The sequence below is a fragment of the Cheilinus undulatus genome, linkage group 2 (genome assembly GCF_018320785.1).
Source record: "Cheilinus undulatus linkage group 2, ASM1832078v1, whole genome shotgun sequence".
Classification (NCBI taxonomy): Eukaryota; Metazoa; Chordata; class Actinopteri; order Labriformes; family Labridae; genus Cheilinus; species Cheilinus undulatus.
In genome coordinates, this window is record NC_054866.1 from 138,360 (window position 1) to 157,622 (window position 19,263).

Here is a 19,263-nt window from a genome sequence, read left to right on the forward strand (position 1 = left end):
AGGTTTTATACTAAGCTTCATTTGTTACCATACTATATTACAGCATTGCAATTTCTTATTTTATTTTGAAAGTACAGTATTTTTTTTTTAAGTCATGCCGGAAGTAACGTTGAGAAGTAGCTTCACAGAAGTTTACATCAGCAAGCATGGATGCTCACCACAGAGATGGAAGTGGTGATGGACTTTAATTTCTTTCAAATAGCACGCAGCAAATGAGGTTATTGTCATTTTATGTCTGTTTACTTTTGTACTGCATATTTTACTTTACTGTTATTATTTATGTTTGCTAACATCGCATGTCGATTACTTTATTTATGTCTGTTTAGTTTTAACGGTGAATTTGGAGGAGAAAGAGAAGGAGACGCTTCAGATAAACCCGTAAAAAGAAAGCCACTTGTGTCTGCCTGTGCTTGGAAGGAATTACAGTCTAGGGTTACCAACTGTTCCTGAACATAAGGAACCATTCCTTATTTGGAAGCTAAAGTGCATGGTCTTTACTAAATTGATAAGAAACAGCTTTTGTTCCTTATTTTTGACATTTGCAAACCAATGTCTGTACAGTTTTTATTCTAATGAAATCCCCACAGCTGCTGCCGTCTCTCTGCTTGGAACATGCAGTACTTTTCATTGACCAATGACTTCCTCTTTGCCTGTTCTCATTAACCGATGTTTTCACTGGTCAGTGAGAACAGTGTTAACAGTGTTATTTATACAGATTAAATACACTTCTGTTAATGCTACATATCTGGTAACAATAAATGCATAATGGAGGGAGAAACAGCCCTTCCTATGGCCCTCTGTGTCTCCGTTGATTGAATATTCAACAGTTTATCTTTCAATAGCTAGCAGTAGAGAGGCTGTGCATTAATATTCTTACCGTTGGGCCTGTTCTGATTTCCCCGCGGGCTAAAATAATGAGTCCAGAAAGATTAGGGGAGACCGGGGTCAGTTGTAACATTTTTTACCTTTTCCTTCATAACTCACTGATTTCTTGGAATACACACACCATTTTTAGATATAAGAAAAATATACTTTTGCACTAGTTAATAAAGCTATTGCTGTATTTCAACTCATAAAGGCATGACTGTTTTGTTCAGTTCAATCCAAGTAGTCAGGGTGTCACAGTTGTCCCCCATGACGGCAGCATCATACAGTGATACCAGTGATACTCAACCCGTGGTTCTCGAGCTGCATGTGGCTCTTTAGTGACCAGTTGTGGCTCTTTGGGGGAATAAGGATGAGTACCACTGATATATACCCTCACATAGTTTGTCCATGTCTTCTGTGTTCTTGTAAAGCTTCCTTGGGTTTCTTGAAAGGTGCTATATATATAAATGTATTTAAACCCTCTATGTTTCAGATTAGGGTTCACTCTAAACTATTCCCATTTCTCCTACAGTATCACATACATTTACCAAGGCTTATTTCAATATGGTTTCTTATTTTCCCCAGTTCAAGTAGGCTGTAATATGAATTCAAAGCAAACGATGGATCTATTTGCACTGATAAGTCACAGTAAGCATTATCTTCTACTCAGTACATTTTTATTAGGGATGCACGATATTTGATTGTTGCAGATATCCGATATGCTGATGTTGACAGATTTATTTTAGCCGATACTGATATTTAAATATGCTTTTCAGACAAATAATTTCAGTCCTTTTGGACACTTTAAGGTTTAAGGGTGATCAAGGAAACAAACTTTAGTCCTTAAAAAAGACATAAAAGTTTAAAGAATGAGGATAAATAAAGAAAAAGACCTCACCTGAGATAGGTCTGAGATAGGCACCCTAATTTTTATTATTTGGATCAAATCATTTCAGATTCATCAGTCAAGAACTCTCCCACCAAAATTTAATAAAACTGTGCAAAATAGACACATTAACATCACTACATAAACAAGATTGATTTTAATGCTTTTTCTTTAAAATTTGTGAAATATATCTGTTCTTAAAAAGCATTTGCTTACATGAGGCAGTATGGCAATTGCAACACAACTGAAGCAGTGTTACAGTTGCCCCCGGTCTCCCCTACACTAGTATTGGATGGGTCAGGGTTCAGTTAGTCTCAGAGTCAGTATCGAGAAGGAAAAAACACAATGGAACAGCCGCAGAAAAGATGTTTTTACTCTTCGGGGGTGTGCTGCAGGTGGTAGCGATTAATTTGGATGTTACTGTAGAAAAGCAGCAGTTTAATCAGACTTTGACCACACTTCTCTATTAAAACAGGAGCAAAGAGCCACAGTTTTCTCTGATACAGCAGCTAACTGCACATGTCTACTACCTTATTTAGTCCTGTCGCTCTGATTGGCTCGTCGTAAATGTGACAGACAGAACGTTTGTCCAATCACCTTCTGAGAATTTGTGGAAAAGTCCTGCCCTTCCCACACACTTTGTATGGGAGCTTTCCCTGATGAATGTGAGACGTGAAGCCGTCTACCTGGGGATTCAGGCTAACCACTGTTTTCTAATCTTCATTCAGACACCCAAAGAGTTTAGTAACTCTGGAGAGAAGTGACGTGCATAGCTCTTATCCATTAAAGCCTAAAGGAGACAGGCATTATGGGTGTTAACGCTGAGAGTAGAGTCTACTCACCGAGTCCTAGGCATGATACTCTGAGTCCTGACTTCCCAAGGTTCCTGCAAAACACAACAAGAAGAGTCAGATCTCCTGGACATGCATACACACCAGAATCATGTCTGCATTTAAGCATAAAAAGATCCACTAGAAAAAGTTCAGCAACATTTAGAAGATACAGGACAAAATAACAAAATCTCACAATCAAACTTTCAGTAACATTCGTCTTTATAGTGGGTTGGTGGGTGGGATTGTTAAGTCTGAAATAGACGTGTTCTGGGGACTCTGATGATCAGTGTCTTCAGTGCAAATTGAAGCTGATCAGAGATGATTACTGAGTTATTTAACAGGTTTTAAATTCAGCTAACTGTTCCTGCTGATAAATTTCTGACATACTGTATTTGTGCGAGTGAGAGCGGAGTCACAGGCTGATTCCAAACTCCAGGGCAGTTTTTCCTAAATTAACCTTAACCTCAGTCTGTAGGAGTTTTTAAAGGAAACTATACATGCAGCCCAGATTAACTCATGCTGTGTGAGCACTCAGGCCGTTCCTGACCATTAAACCTCATAGTCTGAGCTAGTGGTGGGCAGTAAACTGGTATCAGTACCATCACCAGTAAAATTTCTCCCATGTTATGGGTTTTAGCAACACTGTCATCACTGGTTTAAATGTTTGTGTAGTGTTGTGGTGCACAGACGACCCATGAACGATGCCAGCCAAACATCACCCATGTGTGTCTGTGTGATGAATGTGAAGCACATAAAGGTAAACGGTGTGTTCTCTCCTGTAATAACAGCAACATGACGCGAGCGTTTGCGTTGCAAAGCATCTCTGTCGGCCTGTCTGAGGCTTTCACACAAGCTGTACTCAAGACGCTTCGTCAAATATTCCCAGTGTCAAGCATTCATTAAGAGATGCATTCATAAACACACACATCCAGAAACGGTGTACGCCCAGGCTAACAGCCAGTAGTTAAAAGGATTTTTACTCATACAAGACTGAGGCCAAGTTTGATGATCATACAGCAGCCCGACAATTCTACTAGTAGGTTCATGACAGGAAATTGGATTTGGATTTTGACCTCCAAGTAACACGTCAACCCTCTATCATGTCTCTCAGGTGAGTTAACAGGCAGAGTCAGAGTGAAATGAATTGATGATTGGCCCTTTCATGTTCTTTTCCCATCAGCAGGAAGGAAACACTCAAGGCACAGACACTAGATAGAAGACCATTGCAACAGCGTCAGTAGCCCTAGAGTATATTCTAGAAAAGAAGCAGGGTGGAGACGATGTTTGTGTCGACGTTTGCTCTTCCTGTCCTGTTGGACATCTGTAATTAGCTCGCTGATACCTGAGGAGGCCGTCATTAAGCCTCATAGAATTTTTGCTAAGAAAAACACTTTTTTGTTGTTGTGTACATTCATGAATCCTCCGTAGACGTTCCCCGTAATTAGACCATCCCTCCTGAAACCCACACCTGCCTCTGCAAACTCATCAGCCGACACATGCTGACCATACACTCCTGAGACTGACTACGACCAGAAAGTTCAAAATTATAACTATGAAAAGAGCATTGATGGACTCATTCGTACTGCAGCTACTTTAACTTAACTGTTATAATGTTTTCATGCCGGGTTCACCACTGAAAATCTGCAGGGGGTTTGGCGTTTTCAGGCCCCAGGCAGCGAGCAGTATGAGGCTATCCTGCTTTTAGCTTAGAGCAAAAAGACAAAGTGAGGCTTTCTGGACTCATATGGGGTCCTGGGGTCCTTCCAGTTAATTTTTGGCTCTCAAACTCTCTTTTGATGTAATTTTATGCATCATGTGCATCTTATTTATAATTGAAATATTCATCTCTGTTACTGAAATGATGTATTTATCATATTTATGCACTCTAGAGGACTCAGAGGGGAGGGGAGGGGGCGTGATCAACCCTCCTGGTGCCCTAATGTTTGAAGAAACAGCAAAAGTGCCCTCTCAGACGCTCCTATGGAATATTTATATTTCTTTATTTAACCAGGATGTAAGAACTTGTTCAAATCACTCTTTTAAGACCGCCCTGGACAGGACAGGCAGCAGCACAGTCAGACATTAAAGTTTGAGGCCAACAGCGAGCTGCCATACAGATAAAATGTTAAAAAGCAGGTTAATACACTCCAAGAGAAACAGGACGTATTTGTTTAGATTAACTAAAATACATCACTTTAAACATCTGCTGTCAGATGTGTCTGCCGCCAAGTCACCAAGTTCTAGTTTTTTCTGTGAATCGTGCCAGGCAGAGGGAGCAGCAGGGGACGGAGACGTAAAGATCCTGGGATCAGAGATTATGAGTTCCTGAGTTCTTCAGACTGATGTAGGTCAGAAGGTAGGAGGGAAGAAGACCAAGAATAGCCTTGCAGATAAAAATATTCCAGTGTTTCAGTCTACGTGAAGACAGAGGAGACCATCCCACACATTCATACCACTAACAGTGAAGAGAGAGGGATTCAAAGTTAGTGATGAACCTCGGAGATCCATGATACATAAAGCTCTGAGACGAAGCATGCATGTCTAAAACATCACCACAGCCCAACACTGGCATAATAGTGGCAGCAGCCGGTCTCTGCTTAGACTCAGAAGAAAAGCAGGCTTTGATTCTTGATTTTAGCCTTTTACCAGCTGTTAAATGTAGCGAGTGAAAGAGAAAGAATCATCAATAAAAATATCTGTACATGAAACAACCTTGATCTGAGAGATGGAGAATGATGGCAGGCTTAGGCTTAAAGACTTCGTTTCATTCATGTTCAAAACCAGTTTCAGGTAAAAATGTTTGTAAGTGTGGGAGAGTGTGGCACAGGGTGGGGCTGAGCTGTTAGCAACAGTGTTGTCAGCATTAAGGTGAAAATTAGCATTAGACCTGATTTATATAAAGAATGAAGAGGAGTGGCCCAGGACTGACCCCTGAGGGACACCTTTGGAGACAGTAGGTGAGCTCAAAACAACATGATGGTCCCGTCTAGGACGCCCCAGAAGTTGTTCTTTAAAAGTGGGCAAAATATGACAAAGTGAACTCTAGGGTGGCCTTTAAGTGAACAAAATTCAAAAGTGTCCTCCAGGACAGGGGTTTTTAAACTTTTTAATCTGCACCCCCCAAAATAAAGAAGCCAGAGACCAGGGACCCCAACTGTACCTGAAGGTGGTTGAACACAGTCAAGTCAGGTGCAGACAAGGCCACACATAAAGGGGAGGTAAAGGGGAGGGCTTTCTGGGACCCAGACAAACTGGGGGCCCATGGAGGTCAGGAAAACAGGATCCATTGTAAGGTTAATGTGATATTTTTTATATTCAACCTGAATACTAACTGCTCTTATCAAAGCAACAAGTAGAATTTTTATTCATTTGTGCTGTACTGTAAAGCTGTCTTGAAAATATTATTCCCTTTTCTGAAAACAGAATTAAAAAGAGAAGAAAATGCAGTGAAATGGGAATTTAAAAGTAGAAAAGTAACCAAAAATAGGTAAAAAAAAGTAGCCTTAATGGGTTAAAGAGGCGTTAAGTAAGCATTTAAAGTGGTAAAAGGCATCAACGGCATCAATACCGGCTTAACAGTGGCAGAAATGTGGTGAAGGTGGCAGAAATTGGTTACCTGAGGTAGAAAAACATGCAGAAAGTAGCAGAAATGAAAAAAAAAAATAATAATGAAAAAAATGATTTATCATCAGTGCCAAGTTTTTCACCCCCATAATTCATTTCTGGTGAAAATAAAGCTGGCATTAATGGTTAAATACTGACCCTGGTAGGCCCTCAGGTTAGACCCAAGTTCAGAATCTGGCCCCTGCTGTGATTGAGTCTGACACCTGTGTTTTAGCCCACATAAACTCTCCACCTATCACTACATCACTTTCCACATTATTAAGCAAATGACATTTTTCTCTTATTTTCCCAAATATTAATGCAAATGGCAGTCAGAATATTTTTCAAGTCATCAGCAGTTAGAGCATAATTCAAAAGTTTTTGAAAAAACTTTATAATGATAACCATTATTGTTTTTTTTTTCAAATAAAAACCTCAAAATGCACCGTTCCACATTATTAAGCACGACAGAGTTTCAAAACATTTTATAGGTTGTAAAGAACTGAAAATGGTCATTTGTTGAGTTTGCAGCATTAGGAGGTCATATTTACTGAAATCAAAGCTATTTCAATCAAAAACATCTGAACAGGCCAAGTTCCATGTTAACATAGGAGCCCTTCTCTGATATCACCTTCACTATTCTTGCATCCATTGAACTTGTGAGTTTTTGGAGAGTTTCTGCTTGAATTTCTTTGCAGGATGTCAGAATATCCTCCCAGAGCTGCTGTTTTGATGTGAACTGCCTCCCACCCTCATAGTTCTTTAGCTTGAGGATGCTCCAAAGGTTCTCAGTAGGGTTAAAGGTCAGGGGAGGATAGGGGCCACACCATGAGTTTCTCTCCTTTTATGACCATAGCAGCCAATCACACAGAAGGATTCTTTGCAGCATGAGATGGTTCATTGTCATGCATGAAGATCATTTTGCTACAGAAGGCACTGTTCTTCTTTTTGTACCATGGAAGAAAGTGGTCAGTCAGAAACTCTATATAGGGGGCCTACCAGCTCTCTCCTCATGATTCCAGCCCAGAACATGACTCCGCCCCCTCCTTGCTGATGTCACAGCCTTGTTGGGACATGGTGGCCATCCACCAACCATCCACTACTCCTCCATCTGGACCATCCAGGGTTGCACGGCACTCATCAGTCAACAAGACTGTTTGAAAATGAGTCTTCATGTATTTCTGGGCCCACTGCAACCGTTTCTGCTTGTGAGCATTGGTTAGGGGGGCTGAATAGTAGGTTTATGCACAACTGCAAGCCTCTGGAGGATCCTACACCTTGAGGTTGGTGGGACTCCAGAGGCACCAGCAGCTTCAAATACCTGTTTGCTGCTTTGTAATGGCATTTTAGCATCTGCTCTCTTAATCTGATGTATTTATCCGTCAGAAACTACTACTACTACTACTCTGTCATTTGCATTAATGTTTATGTAAATAAGAGAAAAATGGCATTTTCATCATAATGTGGAAGGTGGTGTATTTTGATCTGGCTGCACTGAGAGTAAACCAGTAAAAGTTGAGCTGAACTAGAGCCAGGACAAACTTTGAGCTGTCTAACAGAGCGGGGCAGAGTCTCCCTCTCAGATTACAGAACCACAGCAGAGGCTGTCCTCTCTGTCTGCTCCTGTAGCCGGACTGATGGCAGATCCCTGCCACGTCCTATCAGGCTTGACCAGCAGTTATTGTGCTGTCATGTCAGCTTGCTGAGAGCGTCCACGGACTGATGACTATACTGATGCTACAGGACACACTCACATGCACTCACAGACACATAACAAGCACACAGACTGTTAAGCAGTCCTGTGGTTGGGAGCAGGTGCAGAGCTGTAACTGCTGCTCGTATTCATCAGCTCGCACTACAGGTGGAGCAGCTTTCCTGGGAGACTAGTTTATCCCGTGTTACGTCCGCTGTTTGCTTACTCAGGAACCTCATTTAGAGAGGAAACTTAAAATGGATCTCCAAATAAAAGCATGTCATCATTTTTCTGACCTTGCTATTTTTTATCACCCTAAAAAAGAAAATAAAGGAGAACAAGAAAGAAAGTTCAGCGAGCTGCTAAAGAACCCCAAAATAAAAGCAGGTGATCACTGATTGTCCCATAAGTCACAGTCCAAGACTGAGAAACTTTCTAAAGTAAAACAGGACACAGGCAAGCCTTTATAATCACATTTCATCAGGATATTTAAAAGTAATATGTAAAAATTCTCAAGCGGATAAAAAACTAGTTCTGATTTTAAAACTTAGATTAATTTGCCAAGGTGAAGTCGTGTATTATTATTTCTGTCATGCTGAAGTAAACAGCTGCTGCATTATTGACAGTGACCTTGTATTATATGGACATCCCTTACATGTAACCATCATGCTTTAATGCTGCATTTTTTAAAAAGAGATAACAAGGATCATGTAATAAATACAGAAAGAGCTAGCTTCAAATTCATACAGGCAGGAGGCTGATGTAACCACATCTAATACATGAACATATATGTCATCATGCACATGCTACACCTTACATTAGTAATAAAGGCAAGCTGTAGTCTCAAGGCACACCATAGTCATCATGTTCTCACAGAACAGCCCCTTTTACACGTGCTGCATGTGTGAGTGAGCACCAGCTACAGAATGAGGTCGCACAGAGGATGACAAGGTACCAGGAGTGTCCTCCAGGAAGATATTCTTAATTTTCTTCCACTTTTCTCACTCCTGAAAGGTGCTAGCTTTTTTAACAAAGTGAAGATTGTGATGCATGGATGTTCTCCACATCTATTTACGATTTTTTAATGGTCTGACTTGTGCTGACATGGAGACAAAACTCTGTGGCTCACAGCCGTTAGAGGCTAGTCAATACAAGGCACCACAGCGCTGATTCTCCACTCTTTAAGTAAAAGCATGAGATGTTGCACTTTTACATGTGGAAAACAGCCAATTTACAATGCATACTTAACGCATACTTACGCTGTATATCTAGCAGATAACAGATGGACAGTTAGCATGCACTGCTACATGATGCAAAGCGACGTCTGGCGCTTGCATGCAGTAGACATTGGTTATAGCATCCTTAGCTGTTGCATACTTGCAGTAATAATGTGTAGTAAGACAGATTCCTAAGGCACACCTAGACGTGCCTCAGGGCCAACCACTGCATGAGCGCTTGTGCCAGCGCCTTCAGAGAGCAAACTGTATCATTTATTTACATCCCTGTACACCGGCCCTGATGGACCTTAAAGCAGCCCAGCCCACTAGGAATTCTCCAGTTCTCCAGATTAGCCACTCCAGGTCTGGTAGGGAACAGCATGTGGACCAGGAGCCACATGTCTGCCTCAAACCAAGGCTGTCCAGGTTTCCCTCAAAGGAGATGTTTGATCTTAGTGGGACTAACCAGTTAGATAAAGGTTAAATTAAAAAAAAGAAATACGGTCTCTGTGCACAGCACAGCCATCATTCCTATTTTCCTTCTGATACAGTTTTCCTTTTTGTACCCAGTGCTCATTTTGTTTTGATCCTGTGCTCCCATTAGCACCCAGGAGTGTGTTTGTCTTAAAATGAGGAGTGGTCAGAGAGATGGACATACATCCACTCTACTGACCACTCTCCCCATGTGTGCATTCTTATCTTTTTTTTTTTTTCAAAGATTTATTTTTGGGCTTTTTAGTGCCAGAGTCATAACGCTAGGTTAATATGGGAATATATCTAGACTAGAACAGTTTATATGACAAAATATGAAAGTTTAGAGCTGTACTGGGAGAATTCGACACATTAAAAATAAAGTAAAAGTTCAGCTGGTGTTAAAATCAAGCTAGATTGAGTCTGAAATCTGGGGTGTGCTGATCTGGTTTTAAAATAGTCTGCAGCCTGAAGTTTTCACAAACACGTCCAACAACCACAGAGTGATGTTTTCTCAGGTTACCTAAAGTAAGAAGTAGATTAATAACTAGTTACAGAAGAGAATGAACTGTTAAAAGGCTTCGTATTCACAGACTTTAGCATTAATTTAGTTTCTCATCCATCATGGATGGATCAGGCTGATGTGAGCCTTCAGGCTCTGCTTTGTGTTCTTAAAATCATCCAGATAAACGTCAGGAAACTGGATTTGTGGCCAGATACCAATATCCACAGACTAGGAAACAGTTTGGATCTCTGTCGAGTCCAAATATTTCCTTTTAGTAACAGTGATATTAGTCCATTTTTCTCCCGTTTTCGTGGCTCCTCACAGCGCAGACTTCTGTGTTTAAAACCCAGAGGCGAGCAGCTGAGTCGCGTGACGTGCAGCCCCTATTGTTGTGTATGTAGCTCCACCTTTTTGGTACGGGTAGGTCAGATTGGCACCCCCTTTTGCTGTATGGAAACGCAAAAAAATGCATGCTGTCCCGCACCGAACTGAGCTGGACAGCTTGGTGGAAATGACCTATTAGACTGCGAGGCCACCTGCGTGCCCCTCATGTGCATTCTAATGCATAGTGACACACAGAGACACAATCACAGACAACAGGGAGCTGGGTTTGTGATCAGTCTCACACATAACTGGAATGCCATCAACAAGACATCACACAGATGTTAATGCTGCCTGTCAGGATTCATTTAGCTCTCAGAATACAGAATATACTAAAGTAAACACATGTTTACAGTCTACCTTCATTTGATTTCAAAGAAAGTTAACCCACATAGTTCCTGATCCTGTTGAGGGTCTGCATTTTCTATAAATGATCAATTTTAGGGTGACATGTTCACCGTGTCTTTTTTATTGTTTGTGATGTTTCCAGTGAAACTAATTCTCTAACATCATACGTGTCCTGGGCATGCTCAGAGGCATCATAAAGGAGACAGACAGGAGGTCAACAAGCCTTAGTTTAAGACAGTAGAAAATACAAAATGACAGTTTTTATACAAAACAGTGGAATTTTAAAATGCAATAAACAGGATGTAATAGTCACGATTAACTACAGAAGTTGTGAACTTTTAATCTGTAGACAGCCCACCAGCTGCAGGTGCACACTGTTCTTAAAGGCAGCAAAAACGCCTTTGTTCACATAATCCATTCTCTGCACTCTACAGGTTTGTTCTGGGATTGTGCACATACATCTGAGACCAGTGGCTCTAAACTGGTCTAGCGTCAGGATCCACCACCACCTTCATGACAAATCAAGGTCCATCCATCTATTTTCTGTACCACTTATCCCGTTGGGGCTCGCAGAGGGGCTGGAGCCTATCCCAGCTGTCATTGGGCGAAAGGCAGGGTACACCCTGGACTGGTAGCCAGTCAATCGCAGGGCTGACATATAGAGACAGGCACATTCACATTCACTCCTACGGTCAATTTAGAGTGATCAGTTAACCTAACCAGCATGTTTTTGGTGGTGGGAGGAAGCCGAAGTACCCGGAGAGAACCCACGCACACACAGGGAGAACAGAAAGGTCCTGAACCAGCGAACCAGGAACCTTCTTGCTGTTAGACAGCACTAACCCAAAGCAGGGTCCAGATTTCCTAAATGTTTGGATCAGGACCAAATGCTTCCATAAATAATGGGAATGTTTGGACGTGAGATGAAACAGATGTAATGGATCAAAGAGATGGAGACAAGTCTTTCAAAATAAAAGCACATCATAGAGTTTTTATCATGTTTTTCTCCAGGCACAGGTCTGTAACCCCCTTTTGGGTCTCGACCCACCGTTTGAGAACCACGGTCTTAGAATATACACTCCATGCCAATCGGGCCTGTAGTCTTAGGTTTTCATTCAAAACACATCCACGGCCTCATGAACAGATCTTTTCATTTGTAGACCTCTTATTGACTGAAGACTACATTATTCACAGCTTTCAGCCATTTTTCATTCAAACTCACCAGGCAAAACCACTTCAGTTATTCGTCGCTGACACGTCACCCTCTACCCTTCAGTAGCAGAACGGCTAATTAGCTGTAAATGAAGCCACCCTCAGCTAATTGATTTTGGATGATGCATTACATTCACAGTAAACGGACACAAACATTTCCACAAGGTGCTCATGAACGAGTAACAGGATGTTCCACTCAGGAGACGATTAGGAGAACAACATGTTACACGTGTAGCTTTCATGATGGCCGACATCGTGGCGTCTTACAGTGGTTTTACGGTTTGGGCCTTTCAGAGTGGAATGCAGCCCTCCATTCATAAGGATAAACGCTGAGAGTGAGCTGTGTTCAGCAGAGCTTCAGTCTCGTTGGCGACCCTGAGCAGGAGTGAGCAGGTTTGTAAAGGATGGATGGAATAATGCAAAGCTGCGTATTTGAAGATAAAAGATGATCCAAAGTTTAAAGTAAAGGTCTGCCTATAGTCAAGTCAGGGCAATCTTTTATATTTAGATCACGGAGACCGAAGGCGCTGAGTCAGGATCTGGACGCCCTGCCAGCGATTACTGATGATGTCGCTGTTCTCCGCCATGATCATGAATGATGGCGTTCCAGGTGAACTCTGTTTCAGGTTTAGGAGGACAAGCTTGGCTGGAGCAGCAGCAGATGGAGACAGATCTTCTTACAAAGTAAAAAACCCTTCCTACTGTGATGGGTGGCATGGAAACCAACGGCCTATTCAGACAGTTGGCTTTAGATGCTGGGTTATTATTGTGGCAGAGACATTTTCATGGATTTTCATGACAGATTTAATTCTGAGAAAAGCTCAACAAGCAGATGAATTAGATTTACCTGTTAGAAAAGCTTTTCTGTAATAACTCAGAAGGGAACTATAAGGGCCCTTAAAGCCCTTAGAGGGGGTCTAAGTATTCTAAAATAAGCATTTGAAAAGTTATGAGTCAGATCTTATTTCATTATTTCAGAATCTAACAATCAACAGTGACAATTAAAGCCCTGAAATCATACATCTCCGTTGCCTTTGTGTTGGCATGTAAAAGGTTAAATTAAAACACCCTGTCAGAATTTAGTATCTGCTGTTGCTGGGTAGAAAAAGCAGTACCTTGGAAACAAAATTGAATGAGAGAACAGACACAACATGGCGCAGCGAATGCTTAGATTGTAAATGGCAATGCTAATGCTAATGCTAATGAGATGCAATGCCCTTACAGTCAACAGACAAAGAATGAGAACGCTAACAGAATAGGATCTGATTGTTTCTGTGGTAAGAGACAATATCACATTAGCTGTAGGTATAAGGATTTATATTTGATATAGTTCAGATCAGTACATTGATATAGTACATATATATATGTACACACACACACACACACACACACACACGTACAGTGCTTAACAAATTTGTTAGACCACCACCCAAAGTCAGGTTTATGCCACAGCTGCCCTAAATTAACAGCATTGGTAATTACCACAATCATTGTTTATGTTTCTACAGTGGTTAATACACCAATATGTAGAAGCTCTTTAACCCAAATGATATTTTTAATGCTAAAATAGAATTATTATTGTTATCCATGAATTTTACAATTTACTGATTCACAAAAAAAATGAAAAAATAGTAAAGCACATTAATATTTCTTGATGAATATGTCAAATTATAGTTATTTACTGTCATTCCTGAGGAGAAAAATGAGTTTTGGTGGTTGAATGTTATGCTTGATTCATTTCTGACTTCTCAGAGAAGCCCAGTGAGCCGGCTCAGATTTGGGTGAATTCAGTTTGAAATTCCTCATTCCTGTTCAAATTGGTAAAATGTGGAGAGCTGACTGGAAATGAAAGAGTCCGCATTAAAGCACTTCATGATGCTGGATGGTCTCTGAGACAAACAGGGAAAGACATAAAGTGTTCTCACAGTGTGGTCAAGTCTGCTTTGGAGTCAGCTGCCCAGACTGGTACTTAGAAAATCCACCAAGGAAGAGGCAGGAAACCAAAGTTAACTGAAGCAGATGTCAGACACCTCAAGATCTGAAGTACTAGAGACAGAAGGAAGAGCACTGCTGATCTTCAGGCAGAGATGAATGCTTCTAGATCAGAGTCTGAGAAAGTCTCCACCATAAGCAGACGACTGAGGGAACAAGTCTTAAAGGGAAGAATAGCTGCTAAGAAGCCATTATTGAGGCCTGCAAACATCCAGAAAGGCCTCAGATTTACCAGGGAGCACAAACACTGGACTGTTGATGACTGGAAGAAGGTACTCTGGACAGACCAGTCCAAGTTTGAACTCTTGGGTCAGCATGGTCGTGTTTATGTCTGCAGAAAAGCTGGAGAAGGTTTTGATGGCGGATGCACCCACAGTGAAACACGGTGGAGATTCCATTATGGTATGAGGTTCCATTTGTGGGTACGACGTGGACAAATGAGTGAAAATGGACGGTATCATGAACAAGAACGTCTACCACAACGTCTTAGTGCATCATGGAATCCCTTCTGGACTGAATCTGATTGGTCGTGGGTTCATATACCAACAAGACAATGACCCCAAGGTGGGGGGTTACAGTGCAAGAGCCATGGTTCACTAATGTGCTACAGTGTGAGAGACACTCCAACAGCCCGGCATGCTTTCTTTTACTCTGTGTTTGACCTTTTTCTCCATGTTGACTAAAGTAATAAAGGAACAAATTACTTTTCTCCGATCAGCTCAGTTGGCCTGGAGACTGCTGAACCTTCACAACACCTCCACCCCCCTCAGCTTACTCTGGGATAGATGGTGAGATGGATGAAAGAGCAGCTGTGAAAAGAGGAGATGGAGGGAATGATGCAGAGAAGAAGAAAAAAAGATTTAGCCTCTTGGGAGATAGAGTGAGAACATGATTGTTTCCTTCATTTAAAACCTCTTTAAATGGCTCTAAATAGATATGCAAACACTTTCAGCCACACACAGAAATAACTAAACCCCCCTCCCCCACTAACACAGCCGTCCTTGCCGATCAAATATTTATTGAAATATGAACCCCCATAGCTGCTTTTCCAAACACATCTACCATAACAAGCCTCGGCCCTCAATGAGGCTATTCATCTCCACTCTAACATGTCTTCATTTGGCCGCTGATAGACAGTAATGACTTTCTCTAATACCCCGGCTACTGTGGCAAACCCTCCTCTCTCTTCACCCACTAAAGCACTCTCTCTCTATCCTGCATGTCAACAGTCATCACCATAGATCTGTCACTGATTTGTCCATTACCTCCTTCACACGACAAGAGGGGGGCGGGGGACCAGGGCTCAGAATCCAGGAAGAAATAAAAATAGGCTCTGTCTTCAGTTTGCATTTAAATAAGATTAGATTTTACGACCCAGTCAGGGTGACGGCACAGAAGGCTCTAATGGAGTCAATACTCTGAACGTTATTCTATTCTTCCTTGCTTAGAAAACAATATCATTTTCATCAGGAACCTGAACAACTATTGTTGCAATTTTTCTCTGTTGCTGGTGAACAAAAGAAATATTAGACAATCTGGCAGCCTACAAAAAGGTTTATTCTTGGAAGGTCAATCAACACGTACAGCGATCAGTAAACACCAAAAGACAGAGAGAGAGAGAGAGAGAGAGAGAGTGAAAGGGAGAGGGAGAGGGTACAAGACAGAAGAGAGCCCAAGAGAGAAAGGAGAGAGAGCCCCCAGCATCGGGAGACTAGCACCTTTATCCTTGAGCTACGCCCCCTCTGTCTGGGTAGAATCCACACCCCTAAAATATACTTCCTGCCCCCTCTGTCTGCTGAGACCTTCACCAAGACCGGGCTTTGTTTCCAGGCAGTCTGGACATCACACAAAAGGACCCTTTGATTCAGTCAAGGGCTCCAGGTTTCACACCTTGTCAGGAAACTGGCCCAGCCAGCTTTTGTTGCTTTGTATTTACATACGCAGTGAGGTCGACACCTTCCTGGTCCTATCGTTTCCCCATGTCTGTGAGAGGATAGGCGTCATAGAAAGAGAACAGTGGAGGGTGTTGGGGTGTTGAGGCAAAGGAGCTAAAACCCCATTACAACAACACTCTTTTTAAAGCAGGGTGCATAAAAGAAAGAGGTGATCATTGCAAGAAGTTTACAGCATGATTCTAACAAAATATTCTACTTTCAGCACACATTTGCTGGCATTTAAAGCCTTTTAAAACAGGCAGCATCATCAGACACATGATTCAAGCTCGTTTCAGACAGCTAAAACATTCCTACGCAGTCTCTGCACATCTGTGGTCTGATCGAGGCTGAACATTTTAAAAGCATTTTAAAAGTCCAGTTTAACTTTAACTAACAGAATATTTGGACTTTTCCTGGCTGCATAAACACCCTGTTTTCTATTTTGTACTTCCTCTTTTATAGTTTTTGGATGATATCCAGAGGGATTGCTTTAAATACGTGGCCAATTTTCAAAATGAACGTTAAGTTGCTGTTTATGCCCGTGAAAACAGTTATGGGCCACTAGAGAACATCTGACACACTTCTCCATGCAGAGCCAAACAGTCTGAGTGTGTGTTAGTGTGTGTGTTAGTGTGTTTATGTGTGTGTGAATGAGGCGGAGAGGGAGGCAGGGGTGCATGCCTGAGGCCACCTGAGCTCCAGATAAAGTAGGTTATCATGTCACAGTAATCACTTAAATTCTGGCAGCACCCATCGCTCGTCTGTGGTGACACTTCACACCTCAAGGAGACGATAGCAGAAACCCCGCTGTGCCTCATGTTCCTTTAAATATCAGCATATCTCTTTAAGCCTCTACTACAGCTTCTGTCTCCTATTTCCACTTCTTTTTCAACTTTTTTGTTTTATTTTACCGCTATATGGTTGGAGTTATTTCCATTGTGGGTCCCAGGAAAGGATACAACACTAGGAACTACGACAACAGCCCAAACTGACCCTGTGCCGCACCTTAGTTACGCAAATACTCATTTAATACTCGAAAAGAATGCCAAACTTTTAAAATGAGTAGAGGTGTACGTCGAGCCCAGATCTGTGCCTGTCAACAATCCTGTCTCTGAGCTCTGCAGCTCTTTGACCTCATGGCTTGGTTTTCGCTCTGATATCATTCTCATCTGTGAGGCCTTCTAATAGAGAGGTGAGCGCCTTTCCAAATTATGTCCAATCAGTTTAATTTCCAACAGGTGGACTTTAACCAAGATGTGCTCTCTCAGCAAAGATCAAAGAAATGGGAGGAACCTGAGCTAAATGCACTGTTTTTCGTTTTGTTTTTTGCAAAGGGGGTCGCAGGGGCAGAAGCCTATCCGAGTTGTCATTTGGCGAGAGGCGGGGTACACCCTGGACTGGTTGCTAGTCAACTACAGAGCTGACTACAGATACAGACAAATAGGCACGCTCACACTCACACCTACGGCCAATTTAGAGTCACCGATCAACCTAACGAGCATGCCTTTGGCGGTGGGAGGAAGCCAGAGTACCCGGGGAGAACCCACGCATGCACAGGAGAACATGCAAACTCCACACAGAAAGGCCCTCACCATGAAGCGAACCAGGAACCTTCCTACCGTGAGGCAACAGCGCTAACCCCTGCGCCGCCGTGCAGCTCTGTCAATGTGATTCTTAGTTTTTTTATTTTTAAAAATGAGGAAAAGTTTCTGAAATTCTGTTTCCTCTCTGTCATGATGGGGTCCAGATGTAGATTGATGAAAATATGTTTTTTTCAGCTGTAGCATCAGGCTGCAAAATAACAAAATTGAAAAAGTGAAGGGGGTCTGAATAGCTTCTGAATGACCTGCAGCTCCCCTTGGTCTGGTTCTCCTTCTCTGGCTGCAGCCGGACTGTTCAAAGCAGGACTGAACCACGTCATAGATGCGAGGTGGTGTAAATTAGCAATACAAAGGCTACCTGGAAATTACTTTTCTGCATACAAACAAAAAAGGACTAAGAAGAAGGTGTTTTGATCTGCACAGCTCTAGAAAAGTCTTCTCCTATAGTGGTATCTTTTCATAAATAAATAACATTTCAGTATCAGACTAGAGTGGTCCTAACTTTCCCTCTTGGTGCCCCTGACCATTTCTTCCTTTGACTATCTTAATGAGGGTGATTTTTTTGCATTTTTTTCCTCTAATGTCTGTAGAAACCACTACAAGAGAAGAAGACTTATGCACCATCATGTCCAGTTCATGGAGAGGTGGTTAGCACTGTCACCTTACAGCAAAAAGGGCCTGGTTTGACTCCCAGTCAGACAGGGCCTTGCATGTTCCCCCCGTGCATGCACGGTTCTCTCCAGGCTTCCTCCCACTGTCCAAAAACATGCTCTTTAATCTGATTGGTTCCTCTAAGTTGCCTGTAGGTGAATGTAAATGTAACTGGGTGTTTGTCGCCCTGTGATTGGCTGATGCCAAGTCCAGGGTACCCCACCTCTCATCCAATGACAGCTGGGATTACACCAGCCCTCTTTGACACCAAACTGGATAAGCGGTTGAGATGATGGATGGATGAACAGAACACTGAATGCATGTTAAACTGAAGAGCTTTAAATTAAAGTGAAATGTGAGCCAGTAGGAGACTGTAGCTCCCGTCTTATTTCATTCAGAGTCAGCATCGTTATTCAAAGGCAGACACTAACAATGAGATAAAACCAGAGCATATACATCACACGCCTGCCACACTGACTAACACTCTCCTTCTACCTCCCACATGCAGACCAGCATGTTTAACACCCTAATGTTCTTCCTCTGCACATATAGAAATCACAGCCATTCAGTTTTTCCTCTTCTCCATCCCACGGTGAAGCCAGAACTACAAGAAACTGGTTTACTGACCATGGTATTACTGGGTTTAATGGGCCAGCCAGCTGGTCTGACCTGACCCCCCATAGAGGACCTCTGGAAGATAAAAGACACCAGACTCAATGATCCAGACAAGCTGAAGGCGGCTATCAGAGCAACCTGGACTTCACAACACCCCAGCAGGACATCTCTGTATAATAAATCCTTTTTATTTGGATTGGTGATTTTTCTAACATTCTGAGATAGTGGATGTTTGATTTTTGTAAGCTGTAATCATCATCATCATCATCATCATCATCAAGATTAAAACAAAAAAGTCTTTGAATATTTCACTTTGTGATGATGGATGTAGAATACATGGAAGTTTCACTTCTTGAATTAAATCAGAGGAATAAATTGAACTTACATGTTTTAATTCTCTGAGATGCACTACTAGAGGATTGGTTTAAACATGTCTGAATGGACCTGCATTGAT

General features: G+C 42.0%; 1 protein-coding gene across 1 annotated transcript in view; it reads right to left on the reverse strand.

The window, feature by feature from the left end:
- The window catches only part of kcnab1a (potassium voltage-gated channel subfamily A regulatory beta subunit 1a), a 265,266-nt gene that overhangs the window by 97,100 nt on the left and 148,903 nt on the right, over positions 1–19,263 (reverse strand). The window contains exon 2 of the mRNA XM_041809998.1: positions 2,596–2,639. Coding sequence (XP_041665932.1) covers positions 2,596–2,639 — 44 coding nt within the window. The remainder of the gene's footprint in view (positions 1–2,595; positions 2,640–19,263) is intronic.